The sequence below is a fragment of the Delphinapterus leucas genome, chromosome 17 (genome assembly GCF_059928025.1).
Source record: "Delphinapterus leucas isolate spDelLeu-1000000601 "Yukka" chromosome 17, BTC_Dleu_Yukka2, whole genome shotgun sequence".
NCBI lineage: Eukaryota > Metazoa > Chordata > Mammalia > Artiodactyla > Monodontidae > Delphinapterus > Delphinapterus leucas.
In genome coordinates this window covers 72939061-72954039 of record NC_143145.1, presented here as the reverse complement: position 1 = coordinate 72954039, position 14979 = coordinate 72939061, and the positions used below count along the sequence as shown (strand labels likewise).

Genomic DNA, 14979 nt, shown 5'->3' with positions numbered 1-14979 from the left:
ATTGAAAGGGCAAGGAGGCTACAATGACCTCTATCTGAAATATGACCCTCTTCCTGCAAAGAGATGGCCTCAGATTTTCTTTCAGTGCAGGAGTTGTCCTGCTCTGGGCCTGACCAAAGGAGAGCTACTGTGTACTGTGCTTTGGCTCTTTGAACCGTGTGATACTAGATTCTAACCATACCACTGCATGCATATGAAATAAATTTAATGGCAGAGCTAGTTTAACACTCAGCCTTGTTTCTCTATCTTTTCTTCTAGCATTTCCTTTTTATGGGATGCTTCAACCTCATTAGTATTTCAGGAAAAAACTGGACCCTGTCCATCATTTTGGTTGTTGCTTTCCTTTTCCTGGCAGACGGAGCCTAAAGTTTCAATAGAGGAAGCAGGGAGGGATACAACACATTCAGAGTTTATGAAAGATCTTACTTACCATCAAAGTGAAGGTTTCCAGATACTCCCACTCTGTTTTCTTATGATCTTAAGTCTTTGATGAGGAATTAAGGACTGCAGCCAGGGCTACAGAAGACAGGGAGAGGTGCGTGGCAGAAGGCACTACACAGTGTCCTGAAGCTGTTCATTAATTATAAATGATGTTGCGGACTGAGCAGAAACTATTAATATCTTAATAATTTCTACGTGAGCACTTCTGAGAGAAATCTGAATCTGTACACTTAAATGAATATTTTCCTGCTAGCTTCCATTGCCTTTTTTTTGTGTGTGTGAAGCATTCTCTAGTGGGTTGTGTATAGACTTTTTTTTTGATGGAAGAAAATTGCATAAACAGTTCTTCAACTTGGGACAGTCGGTAAGAGAGAAATATTATTTTATCTAGAAGAACTCCTGATGGAAAACATGATTTATTTACTTAACTTTTTACGTTAGAGAAGGCTGCAGACTAGGGGGGAGGAAATGTATTCATTCCTTGCTGCCTGTAGTACATGGTGAAAAGGTTCAGTCCTGTCTCATTTTCCCCTTCATTACTGGGTGTGTGTTTCCTAAGTCTTCTGTTGGTTTCTTTTGTTTACTGTTTACTAGGTGCTGTGAGGTCTGCTCTTTAATGTGCCTCGTCCTGTTCTTCTGCCACAGGGTGTGAAGACATTTACCGATTTGTCCTCTGCTCATGCTACCTCTAAACAGCCATGCGCAAAAGAAAGAGGAAAATTGCATCTTGTTCGTCAGCTCCTCACACATCATTCAAAAACTGTGCCCTTAATATAAGAAAAGTACAGTCCCTCTTTATTTCATTACAGAGAGGTATAGCAATTCATCACAAACCGTGCTCAGAAAAGACATCATCTGGAAACCTGATAATTATTTTGATGTGAATAACGGGGAAAGCATCTTAATTTATTTGTCTTGTTAATGCTTCTAACGGCACAAATGAACATGCCACTTTCTGCATCATAACCTCACTCTTCCATGTATTTAAATGTCACTAGGGTGAACTTTCCTACTTAAAGTTGTTCTAAGTAGGAAAAAATGACTCTGAAAGATATACATGGTTAATATCAAGGCAAAGATATATATGGATTGTTTTGCTTGCTTGTTAAATTAATTGGGAATATTCAGTGCTCATTAGGTCCTGGCTCTGTTTCCAAGTCAGAAAAGGCAATCAACAGAAACATTAAAATCAGGACACGCTCTGTGTTACCATTTTCAAATCCTAAGACTCTACATCTATATCTACATCTATGTATTTGTATCTATACCTGCATCTATATATCTTTTGATGAGCGTTCAGTAGCAGCTTTGCCTTTTCAATTAGTGACACTGTCTTAAATCCTAGCAGCTCAGAAACAAAACCGGCGCAAATATTCTTGCCTCTGGTTGAATTTACATTCTATCCTGATGTTGAAAACAAGTTACAGAAATGCAAAACCTCTCCCTCCAAAACAGCACTGTGCAAGGATGATGCTTATTGTATCTGGAGTTTATTGTATGGGCCAGGCTGTCCCTTTCCCATAGTGCCTTCATTTATTATGCTAATTACTTTCCAAGTGCAGGCAGGAGGGTATCCGCCTTGTGAAATATTCTCAGCTGGCGGGGGGTGGGGTGTGTGTGCGGGGGGGTTAGAAGCAAACCTGTTTTGTGCCTGAATAAAACCAAAAATCAGTGTGCTTCTTTTCAAAGACGGGAGGGTCAATACCATGGTTGTTTTTGTTCCCATGAGTTATGTAACCGTGGAGATTTGTTTCTTTGCTTTCGGGATTTGTACAGAACACATGAAAGCTAAACAATAGGCGGGAGTCACAGGAGCAACCCTCGAGCTGTGTCTTGGAGTCTGTCCTCCTAGGTTTGGGAATCTCCAATTCCATCTCCAGCGCTGCCTGTGCGTGTGCATGTGTGTGCGTGTGCGTGTGTGTGTTTAGTTAGCTGGCACGCAACACACTTCCCCAGGGTTGTGCTTCCTTTTTCCTGAGATTTGGCGAAGGGTAAAGGGTCGGAGTCACATGGATACAAAGCATTTGATTAACGTCCAAGTCACCGCTGGGGCTGCCGGAGCCGCCTCCCCTCCAGCCCCGGCAGTGCGAGGCCAGAGCCGCGGGGCGCGGTGCGCAGGTCCCGGGCGGGAGCCCCATCCCCCGGGAGGGCGTGGCCTCGGCACAGCCCCCAGTCTCCCGCGCCCGACTCCCGGCGGGCGCCCCCTCCTCCGCCCCCGCCCCGGCCTCTACCCGGCACGTAAAGTCGCCCGGCCCACCTCAGACCCGGCGGAGGCGGCAACTTTCCCTGCCGGCCGCGCGGGGCCGGGGCAGCGGCGGGCGCGCGGGGCAGCGGCGGGCTGTACGGCGCCCACCATGAGCGACGAGAGCCGCGGGGACGGCCGCGCCGAGAGCGCCCGGGACCTGGAGAAGCAGCTCCGCCTGCGCGTGTGCGTGCTCAGCGAGCTGCAGAAGACCGAGCGCGACTACGTGGGCACGCTGGAGTTCCTGGTGTCGGTGAGGGGCTCTCGGCGACACGGGGCGCGGGCGGCTCGCGCGGCATTGTTAGCTCGGGGACCGGGGACCCGTCCGGGCATCGCGGGCACCCGAATCCGCGCGCCGACGCTGGGTCCCCGGGGGCGGGGGTCGTTTTTAATGCCTGGAGACGCGCCGAGTGGCCGGGGCGAAAAGTTAGCTCGCGTGGGAGAAGGCTGTGTTTCAGGGAATCCCTGCTGCCCCGTCTCTCCTCACTCTTCTCTACCCCCCTCCCTGGTCTGCTCGAGTGCGTTGTGTAATTTTTTTTATTTTTATTTTTTCCCTTGTCTTCCTTCCCGGGGATTTTGTTTGAAGACTCTTGCAGGGTGGTTAAAGTCTGTCTGCTACATTCAGGTACCTAGAGGTAAAAAAAAAAATCCTGTGTCTTCTGGAGCTTGAGTTCATAATTCAGATTACATGGCAGTGAAGTCCCTTTAGTTATAATAATCTTTGGAGCATAGGATTCTGGTGAGGGGTACGGAGGGCAGCGGGGCTATGATGTCCAGCAGCTGTTGGATATGAAAGCCACGTGTAGTGCTCACCGCATCCTCGTCCTACTGTCTGCTCCCTCCACCCCAACCCCGGGGTTTAAATCTGCTGTTTAAATCCCCCGCCCCCGTGGGTTCAGCTCCCGGGTCCCGTGTTCACACTGAGCCCAGGAAAGCGGCAGAATAAAACTCCCATCCAGCAACTTCAAGCTTTCGTAGAACTCGCAGGAACTTTGTTTCAGAGTTTCAGCTTGACTCACTGGAAGTCTGCATTGAAAATGTTTCATTCATGTGAGGGCCAGGAGGGGCAAAACTGAGTGAAGGAAACTTCTTAGACGTCACTCAAAAGTTGAATTCTTTTCTGTTCGCCACTGCAAAGACAGAATCTGAGGGTTGGTTCCTCTCTGCCCAGATGCGCAGGAGAGCATCATTCAGAGACTGAGGACCTTTAGCCTTTGCTAAAATCTCCCTCAAATCTTCTGACTTCCTCTTTCCACCACCCTATTCCATACCCCCTTGGTCTGAAGGGGAATGTCTCAAAGGCCAGACTTCCTGCTCAGCTTTGTAAAAGAGGTAAGCTGTCTGCTGAAACTCATGAAATTCCCTCCTTGGCTCAGGCAAGAAGGAAAGAACACTGTCTCAAGTGATGTGAGATGCACAGGTTGGCTTCTGGTTGACGTCTCAGATTAAAATCAATATACTTGAGCCCCCAGGGGCCACATTCTTTGGAAGGGTATGGGTGTTTGAGAATATACTGGTAATTGGTGATAAATAGAATTGTTGTACACTTCCATGCAGCAATGTCAAAAAAGCATGTTTTTAAGGAAATTTGACTTTTCATAGCTTCAGATTTGGCTTTCATGAAACTTTGTTGGTGACCAAGTCCTTTGGCTTTTGAAGAATCTGGGTGACTCTTCAAGTTGCATTAGTTACTCCTTTCAGGAGGTGTATGAAAAAATACTGAGGAAAAAAAGTCCTAATTTACAGAAATAGACAGCTAATCTAACCTACCTTAAAAACCAATTTATTGATCTTTATCTAAAACATCAGTTTTTCCTCTGATCTTAACATCTGATTATTAAAATTGATAATGTAATTCTGTATAGAGTTAAGTCAAAAATTATAGGAGGTATAAAATAAATTGCATTTTACTCTTTACAAGAAGATCATTTTATGATTTCATTCTTATCTCATTCAGAAATTATGGACTCTTCCACTTTTCCTTTTCTTTATTTGCTATTTTTTGTGTACACGTTCACACACACACAAACACTAATTGGCCTGAAAGTCTTCCGAAACAAGGGTTAACCCTGACTTCCTTTTAGTCTTATAAACGTTCAGAGTCTAAGATCTACTTATAATACATTATATCTTTTTTGGGGTATTATTTATAGCAACATTTCATTCTCACCTATTTTATGTGGTTACCTTCAGTGGATAGAGTCAATGTAGTTTTAATTTTATCCTGAACTGATATGCACCAAGAGCTTTAAAAATATTCAAACCCTTTTGCCTGGTAATTCCTTTCCTAGGAATCTATCCTAAGGGAATGGTCAGAAATGCAGACAAACAAAAGAAGTTATTTTTAAAAAAAAATACCTGTAGTATTAAATAAGTGCTGTGGTAAATTTGCTGCAAAAATTGGATAATGAATTCCTAAGTCAAATTTAAATATTTGTTAGATTAGTCATTGTTTTTGATTTCTGCCAGTGCTTCAAGTCGTCAGTATGGGTGAAGGTAATTCTCATCTTTATTACAGAGATGAAAAAAAATATTTTTGGTTTTACCAAGAACATATTTTTACTTACAGGCCCATAAAGAAGCAAACAATTTGTATTATTGCTCTTGATTAAATGATCATATGGCCTGAGGGGAAAACTGTTTTTTTAATAAGATGCTTTCTCTTCTCATTTCCAACCTTTGGCCTTTTAAAGAGAGAGCACCTCCCCGCTCATCCCCCGACCCCCAGATAGTCCGTGAACATTGCCTTTTTCCTCCCCCAGATGTATCAATATGTATGATCTATATGCACCTTCTCTCTAGTCACCACCCAGGCACACACTTCTAGATTGAACAAGGCTCTGACCTTGAAGCTGCTGTCATTTAGAGTGGCGCACTTTTCCCATGTGCCAGGATTTCTCAGGCCTCTTGTGCGGTATGCAGGATCTTAATTCTCCAACCAGGGATCAAATCCGTGTCCCCTGCATTGGAAGCTTGGAGTCTTAACCACTGGACCTCCAGGGAAGTCCCTCAGGCCTCTTCTTCTGCTCCTCTGTAGCACTTAGCAACCTGCTGGATTCCTACTGGCATTTCAAGGCTCTTCATCTCCTTCAGTAGAACTTTCATGATCCCGTCCTCCCTCCTGCCCAGGCTGGAGTGCTCACTGCTTGGTACCCACTCTTCCCTGTAGTCACTGCTTCCATGGCACCAAAGCAGGCGTAGGCAGGATTTGTCTACTTTTGTCTCATTCTTCTAGAATGGAAGCTTCTTGAGGACAGGGCCACATTTTACTCGTCTGTGTTTCCCTGGACTTTTGTGTAGTCCTTGTGACACTGTAAGTACTCAAGAAATGCTTACTGAATGAAGGAATGGAGGAATCAGTGAATTCATCCATCTTCTAAACCTCCCACCCATTTTTAAGGACAGTTCCTCAATGATCCATAAATTTCTGATTTTGTTTTTTTTCCATTGGGTCTGTATAGGTAGTGGAAGTTACTTAAGTTTCACTCAGGCACATATGTATTATGTAATAAGAAGCTTTAAATTAAACATGTAGTACCTGCATAGAGCCTGTGCTCCGCAACAAGAGAAGCCACCGCAGTGAGAAGCCCACGTACCGCACCGAAGAGTAGCCCCCGTTCGCTGCAACTAGAGAAAAGCCCGCACGCAGCAGCGAAGACCCAGTGCAGCCAAAAATGAATAAATAAAATAAATAAATTTATTTAAAAAAAAGAGAAACATGATTTAAATCTGGCATCTAGGTATTAAAGGCTTTGTAACACACTATTATTTCAGTTCATTGTAGTCTAAATTTTCATTTGGGACCATGGACGTTATCTGGATTCATTATTTTTAGGTTGTAGATAAAATGGTAGAGAGTGATGGAATTTGTTTGAGTTTATGTTCTTGTTTTGCTTGGGAAATGAAATTCTTCATTAGAGTACTCGAAAACATTTTTTTTCAAAAAAATGATTTTATGGACCTAATTTCCAGTATTTGATGTCCAGAGTCTGGACAGTCGTAGGTGGTAACTGGTTTTCTGGAGAAAAGACCAACCAGGGCCGATTTCAAGGATGCATCTTATACAGTCGCACAGGGCTACCCACTCTGAAGGACCTCAAGCTTAGTTTGATGCTCTGCCATCACTGTCCTGAAATTCTTGCTAATTTTATCTTTGAACTTGGACTTTGCAAGTGAACTCCAGTGGGACAACAGGGTGTGAGCAGAGCAGATACACAAAAGAAAAAAACCCAGCTTTACACCTTAGTACCTTTAATAGCACTTTTTGTCTTGCCTTTTGAATAAAAGGTCTCACGTTTGAATTTTGCACCAGGCCTGGAAAATTGTGTAGACACATTTCACTGTGGCAAGTGGCGTTGAGGCAGGGTGATCGTATCATTTTTGTTTAAACTGGGACACTTCTGAGGGTGCAAGGGTGTGCTATTAATAACTACACAGGGAAACAGATGTAAACTGGGATTGTTCCTGGCAAATCAGAAAGCATGGTTATTCCCCGTTATGGGCACATTAAGACAAAAACTTTGAGCTATGTGTCTTGTAAGCAAAAAATTTAGAAATTTGTTAGCTGTCTGAGCTTTGACCTCAGATACCCCAGAATCTTGAGTCCTGTCTCTAATTGCTATACAGAGCCACAGATGTTGGCCATGCCGAGTGTCTGATTTTTGTCTCTATTATATTCTCCTCTGCCCTTTTTCTGTGTCTCTGAGTCTCTGCTTCTTCTCTGTGTGTTTCCCTTTGGTCAGTTTGGCCCTTCCCATGGTAATCTTGGCTTCAAGACAGTGACAGCAGGTTGCATTCTATGTGACGACAGCCAGAGTTAGTACGGTGCTTTACAGTGTACACTGAGCAACTGCATATTTCTTATCTGACTTGGCTTCATGTATGTGCATCTCTTAGCTCTTTCAGATGGTACTCCTGAGAGCTTCTGGGTTCTGGGGTTTGGCTTCAGGGGTCCTCACGAAAGGTCGGAGGAGCTGAACTGTGTGACTTCAGGCTCTCCACCCTGGCATCTCCTAGCACAGCCCCACCTTCTGATTTGTGTTATTGTTAAAACAGTTAGAAAAACCCCTCCTCTGTATGGTAAACTCTGAGAGAACAGGGATGCATTTACTTCCTCTGTACGCTTTTCTTGGCCTCATCACGGTGCTTTGTAAATAGCAGGTGCTCAAGAAAACAAACGGACAAAGAAAGCAGGAGCAAACAAAGGGGTTTGAATGAATCCAAAAACAGCTTCTTTCAGTCATGATCCGGACGTTTCTAGGGAAAGATAGATAGATTCAACACGTTATGCTTAGGCTTATGTTATGGGTTGATCTGTATCCCCCTCAAAGTCATACATTGCAGTGCGAACCTTCAGTCTCCAAATAAGCACAATGCCGTGTGGGAGGTGAAATGATAGAGTAATAAGCAAAGTGTCAGGGAGGCATCAAGGGACGCCCTCAGCCTGGGGTCGAGGGAAGTTTGGGGAAGAGGTGATAATAGAGCTGGCTCCTGAGGGATGAGGAGGAATGTGCCAGACTTGGAAGAGAATGATCCATCCTGAGAGAGTAACCACGTTGAGGGTGACCATGGTACGGCAGCCCGGGGGTGCTGGCATGCCCTGACATGCTCCAGATGCTGAAACATTCTTCATTAATGGGGATAAACACTTCTGTATGCTTTTTGGTTCTTGGTAGGAGATAAGGTAAGTTCAGGCCAGTTTGAGAAGAGTTCCATTCTTAAGAATTCTGACTTCAACCAAAGCCAATGGGAAATCAGTTGTGAGGGGACGCTTGCTCTCTTATTAATAATAAACAAGTCTGAGGGCTTCCTTGGTGGTGTAGTGGTTGAGAATCCGCTTGCCTATGCAGGGGACACGGGTTCAAGCCCTGGTCTGGGAAGATCCCACATGCCGCGGAGCAACCAAGCCCGTGCACCACAACTACTGAGCCTGCGCTCTAGAGCCGCGAGCTGCAACTACTGAGCCCGCAAGCCACAACTCCTGAAGCCCGCGTGCCTAGAGCCCACGCTCAACAAGAGAAGCCACTGCAATGAAAAGCCCGCGCACCGCAACGAAGAGTCGCCCCCGCTCGCCGCAACCAGAGAGGAGCCTACTTGCAGCAACAAAGACCCAATGCAGCCAAAAAATAAAAAAATAAGTAATAATAATAAACAAGTCTGAGACCTCCAAGGTTGGCACTGGGAAGGGGGTCTCTCATGGGAAGAAGTTGCCAGGCCAAGATTCCCTGAATCTGTGTCTTTGCATTTGGCCTTGGGATTCCTTCTGCTCGTTCTCTATTTCCGCCACCTCCCTGGCCCTCAGCCTACACTGCCTATTTGGTCATCCACATGCTCATCTTAATCTGGGACAGGTTATAACCTTCAAAAAGTTGTTACTGTTTACTAAAGGGGAGTACAGACCAGTAATCCCGGAGACGACACAAAACACAAACATCGTCTAGTTGTGTAACACAGACTTCTGCTCCTAGCAAAGTGATCTTGCTCTCAGGGTCTGCAGACCCTGCCCTGTTTTTATCCTAAGCCTTAAGACAGCTCCTGTTTGATCCCCCTGACTGGGCACTACTCCTGGGCTGACTTGACTGGGTTCTGTTTTTCTAGTCGTTAGCCTGAATGTGTATTCATGAGGGTGGTGTCAGGAAGCAGCCCTTAAGATGCCTTGACTCTTGTAGTAAACATACCGTGAATTAAATGGGGCTCTTGGCATAATTCTGATGTTTGGAGTGTTAATCATGTGGCTAGAACTGACTCTCTGTACAGAGGGATGTGTCTTTAGTCTTAAGGTTTCATCTGCGCAATTATACTGTGTTATAATTTGATGACATTAAAATGAGTAGTCTTTATTGAGATTAGTTACGTTTCTTGGCAAGAGAATTCTGTCAGCAGGGTTGAGGAGCAAAAGTTGAAGTCTGGTTACCCATTAGGAGTTTCTGCCGTTTCACTGGTCCGGGTAAGAACTGTGGAATGTTTGATCTAAGGTAGAAACGATGATGAAGATAAAGAACTAAACCCAAAGAAAACGCAAACAAAATCAAACCAAACCACAAAACGTCAAACACCCAACAGCCATGAGACATTTCTTGGGTAGCACCTTTAGCATTTACGTTCACTCAGAAGTGGAGGTTTAGGTAGAATGGAGAACATTAGGGTGGCCTCTAGTTTGAAGGTAGGATGGGGTGTGTCATTCATTCAGAAATGGAGTGCAAGGGACAGAACAGTGTGGAGAGGAGGAGAAGAGTGAATTTGGTTTTCAACTTGCTGAGCCACAAATTCTGCTGTGATTTTTGAAGATAATAATTTGGAACTTAGGCAAGAATTTAGAGATCTACAAAGTATTGATAGCTAATCATATATATTGAAGCCATCAGGTAGATGAGATGGCACAAGGGGAGCAATTCAGGGAAGAAAACATGCTAACCGAGAGTAGGATGTAGGGAGCTGATATTTAAAGTTTAGGGAAAGAGGAGAGTGCCCTGGTGACTTGAACTGAGCTGTCGAAGGTTGAAGCAAAGAACCAGGAGAGAGTGATCTCCTGAAAGCCAAGGAAGGATCTGGTTGCCAGAGGAAAGGTTTCTTTCAACTCTCAGAGTTTTACAGAAGTAGGTACTGTGAAGACTGAAGAGGCCACTGGATTTGGCAATTAGAACATCATTAGGGTTTTGGCTTCAGGAGCATGTGTGAGCAGAAGCCTAAGAATGAGCTGGAAGACATGACATGAGTGGAAGCTGAGGAGATGAAGACGAATGGAAAAGCTATTCAAGGAGGTTGGTGATAAATGCAAGGGGAGAGATAGGTTATTAACATAAAGGGATAATTTTTGTCTAGGGATGTTTGAGGGAGATGAGTATAGCCAAGGAGAAGGAGACGATAGATAAAAACAGGGAACTAAAGCAGCTGTAGCAGAGCATTGTGGAAGTCAAATGAATCTTCTGGTAAATCAAGAGTCCCCGTGACACTGGGAGGCAAGGAAGGCACTTGGTATGTTCCGTGGTATGCCAAGGAACATACCCACAGCAAAATGTCATGACAGAGCCTAAGAACAAGCAAGCTGTCTCTCGTATATTTTTAAAATTCCGCTTCTTCTTTAGTCTAGAGCTTTCGGAGACTACTGGGGTGGCCTTTGCATCTCCCTGTGACAGCTCACCAGCAGTTCTCTCTCCTGCATTGGGACAGTGGGGTGAAGAGCACGGTATAGAGCACGGGTTTAGGTTAGGGGGCCTGATGACCCAGGGTTGAAGGCTTGGCACTGAAATTTACAAACAGTGTAGCTTTGGGCGCCTCACCTAGCCTCTTTATGCCTCCTTGCATATTTGGAAAACACATTCGATACTATCTCACAGGGCTGGCCTAAAATTAAATCAGCTTCTGTAGGTGAACTGTGAAGTGTGAAATGTGACTTTTTAAAATGCAACATACAAATTTAGAAGTCAGGAGAGGGAAGTAAGTTCCCCTGATTTATTATTACATCTGTTATGACTAGGTTCAAATCTTGGAAATAATGACATAATCATTTTTTAAAATCATGACACAAATTGTGTAAAATTTATGCATTACATTTAATGCACATAGCAAGCATTGTGCACACTTTTAAACAAGAAACACTGGTTTATCTGACAACATTTTAGTCTGATTACATTTTTTCTTAGTACTTGTCTTTTGAGTGTTCTTTTACTCCATACCTGGCATTATATTTTAATACCAAATAAGATTGTTATGCTTGAGTTTTGGGTATAACCTATTTGACCTAAAAATAGTTGTTCTTGTTTTTATTAATTCTTTAAAAATCTTATTTATAATATTTACTTTTCATAACAGATGCATTTTTATTATTCTCAACTTAGTAAATGTTTCTTTGCTTGAAAGTGTGGTTGGGTCACTTTTCCAATGGTTTTGAGTGAAATCATTCAAATCCTGACACATCTAATAAAAACATTTTTTTCCTAATTTTTTCCCCATTCTCATGAACTATTGCATTTGATCCATGAGTTCAGTGATTGTGATTTTAAGAAAATTGATACGTTGAGGTTCTGATATTTAAACACTTCTGATCAGTATAGATGATTTCAGACTTTGAATCTGTGAATAATTTGTTTTTTAATTCTAGCCTTGCCGTATAGCTAAGTATAGTGTACAAAAAAGGACCTATCTCATTGGAGAATATCTAAGCCCAAGGACATTATGTTCTGTCATTAATGCTAAATGCATATTTTCCATGAAAAGGCAAGCCCTTCATTTGAAAAGGTTAAATGGTATAATACTTAAGAAATGACTCCAGCTGGTTAAATTTAGAATACTGATATGAAACTATTTTCTGAGTTTATAGGAAAAATCTAGCAATATAGAATATGAATGGGTAAGCATTTTTATTCAGTTTAAAGCTTCATTTCTCTGAGAAGGTCAGATGAGGGTTGATATCTATGTTTGACTTTGCTTTGCCACTTTTGTGAATTTAATTATCTATTTAACTTGTCTTCTTGCCAGGAGGAGAGGCTTTATAGATGGTGACACATTTTCAGTGGTTATGCAAGAAACATTGATGTTTTCCTTCAGTGCCTTGTAATGCCTCCACTTGGCCTTAGTTTCTTGCTCCCTTGGATTCTCGTTTTTTTCTTATTTGAGACTATTGCCCCAAAGAAAGAAATCTTAGGATTCCAAAAATGACATCTCACATTCCAAAGTTTTATTTCTGTCAGTAACACTAGGGGAAGAGCTATGGAAAGACATTATTTTCACCTAAACGTTAGTCCCACACCCACACATTCCAAGATTATTTTAATAACTCATTATTTTCTCAGAGGTGAAATTATGAGTAAAGGGGACTTCCATTTTATATACTGTATATCTATGTCATGTTTGACTACTTTGTATAACTTTAATATATATAGAAATATTTTTTATTTATATATTTTACATTTCACACATTTTCTGGAATATTCTAGATATACCTTTATCTCAATTTTTCTTGTCCCTCTTAATAATGAGATCTCTGGCAGAGACTTCTAATTACCTCCAATATCCGTTATTTTTTTCTTCTGTAGTAATAAAAGTTTTAGCATGATTGTCCATCTTAAGGCTACATTTCCCAGCCTCCCTTGCAGTTAAGTGTGGGCATGTGTCCTGGTTCTGGTTCTGGACAGCGGATTGTGAGCAGAAGCAGCATGGGTAACTTCTAAGGTATTCTTTTATAACAAAAGACTATGCACTCTCCCCCTTCTCCCTGGCTGGTATGAGGTGTTGATGGCAGGTGATGGGGCAGCCATTTTGGACCATGAAATAGAAGTCACATGTTGAGGATGACAGAGGAACAAAAAAGGAGTCGTTTCTTTATTAAAGAAATCTAACCTGTAGCGTATCAAAAATGGGCCTATAAGATAAATCAGTATTTATTGTATCTAACTCTGTCCTAGTCATTTTTTTGAAACTTCACATTTTGCTTCCAAATTCTTATTGATTTATGCAAATTATTAACAAATTGGCAAACTTTAATATATTTTTTGCCTTTGTCTTGTCAAACAGAGTAATCTTAATATTTAAAATTTATTTGTAGTTTTTCTTTAATGAATCTTCTCTAGCTCAGCAATGATTTCCCAGGATTATGCTAAAACTCTGCTCTCTTCTTTTCTACTGGTATATTTTAGTTTTTTTCTTTGGAAAAAGAACAGTTTTTTTTTTTAAGGCTGTACTTAATAATTCTTTTTCCGGAAGGCCAGAATTTTTGTGTTTATTATATATATTTATAAGGATGTTTGTTCAGCTGCTTTCTCTGAGGCCAAACAACAGTAGTTTAAACAACACAGAAGGATGATTTGTGCATATGGAAGTGGTATGTAATCAACATGCCTTTCTTGCATCCTCTCTTGGCGCTCTGGTTATTTAATTTTTCAATACTGTTGCCCAGCAGTGTCCAGGGGAGTGAGCAGCTCAGCTCCATCAAGTCATTCAGAGACCTCTCTGGTCCTTCTATCTTATTGCTCCACCGTCCCCTAGGACCGACTAAATCAGAGTCTGTAGGACAGAGAGCCAGTATCCATATGGTTGAAGTTGGCTTGCCAGAACCGCTTTCATGTTCCAGCCCCAGAGGGACTTGATGGTGGGAGACACATTCCACACATCACTTGCACTGTCATCCCCTTGGCCAGAACATGACACGGCTGAATCAGCTGCAAGGGAGGCCGGGAAATGTAGTGTCTAGTTGGGCAGCCATGTGTACAGCTGAGATGTGGGGAGTTTTATACTAAAATTAAGAAGTGGAGAATTCATACTGAGAGACAAAGAGTAGCCTCTGCCACCTTTTCGGAGTCAGTGATACTTTAGGCTCATTCCTCAGAAAATCACTTATATTAATTCTTGGATTCCTTTACTGTAAGAACGTATTGTACTAAAATACCATTTGGATTATTTTACCCTAAAATGATATATTCTTGCCCATATAGAAGTCCGTTTCATATTTTATATATGTATCTCTTTACATATGTTTGTAAGGGTTCCCTAAGGGTTCTCCCCCTCCCCCATTGGCTTTGACTACAGGAAGAATTTGAGAGATTTGGAGATTTTGTGTGATTTAAAAATTTTTTGGAAGTCTCCCCGTGACAAAAAAAAAGTCCCAGGATAATCTGGAAATCATTATTCTGTGTTTGTTTCGTGTCAGGCACTGCATATTCCTGTGTAACTCACAACTCCCTTCAAGGCTTATATCCTTGTAACTCACACCTGAGGACACCCTGATGAGCTCCTAAGTGGGAGAGTGGGGATTCTGAGCAGATCCATTGTGTTGCTGGTGATTCGCTGGCCTGGGCATTTCTAGATGGTGGGAGCAGTGTGATTAATCAGGACTAGGAAAACCAAGGCAGGTGTTGGGACCGGGACACAGAACTTGTTGACTCCGGAGGTACACAGAGGCTAAAAGACAGGAAGGAACAGTAGTTTGTTTCAGGCAAACCTTCAAGAGCAAGCGAGCAGCAGAAGCTCACTGTCAACCCAAGACAGGGGTCAGAGCCAGGCAAGCACTCAGGAGCCAGAGATTACCCACAAGTCAGGAGTTTCCCTCACAGAAGTGAGGAAATGCAATGACCTTCAAAAAATAGACAGCTCTAGCTCTCGCATTGGTAACATACATTAATCCTGAGACTAGTTTCAGTTTAATTGAATTCCTTTTGGGTCAGTCGGGATCTCTATGTGCTTATTTACTTAGTACTTCACAGCAGGTTTGAAGCAGTTAAATATAAATAGCGTTAAATATAGCTCATGTTTTATTCCATATATGATTAAATCATAAAATATTTGAGACAAGTGTCAATTTT

General features: G+C 42.5%; 1 protein-coding gene across 1 annotated transcript in view; it reads left to right on the top strand.

Moving 5' to 3' along the window:
* Positions 1-2780: 2780 nt before the first annotated feature.
* The window catches only part of PREX2 (phosphatidylinositol-3,4,5-trisphosphate dependent Rac exchange factor 2), a 268776-nt gene continuing 256577 nt past the window's right edge, over positions 2781-14979 (top strand). Inside the window, exon 1 of the mRNA XM_089898597.1 lies at positions 2781-2936. Within this exon, the coding sequence (XP_089754723.1) occupies positions 2796-2936 (141 nt within the window). The 5' untranslated portion in view covers positions 2781-2795. The remainder of the gene's footprint in view (positions 2937-14979) is intronic.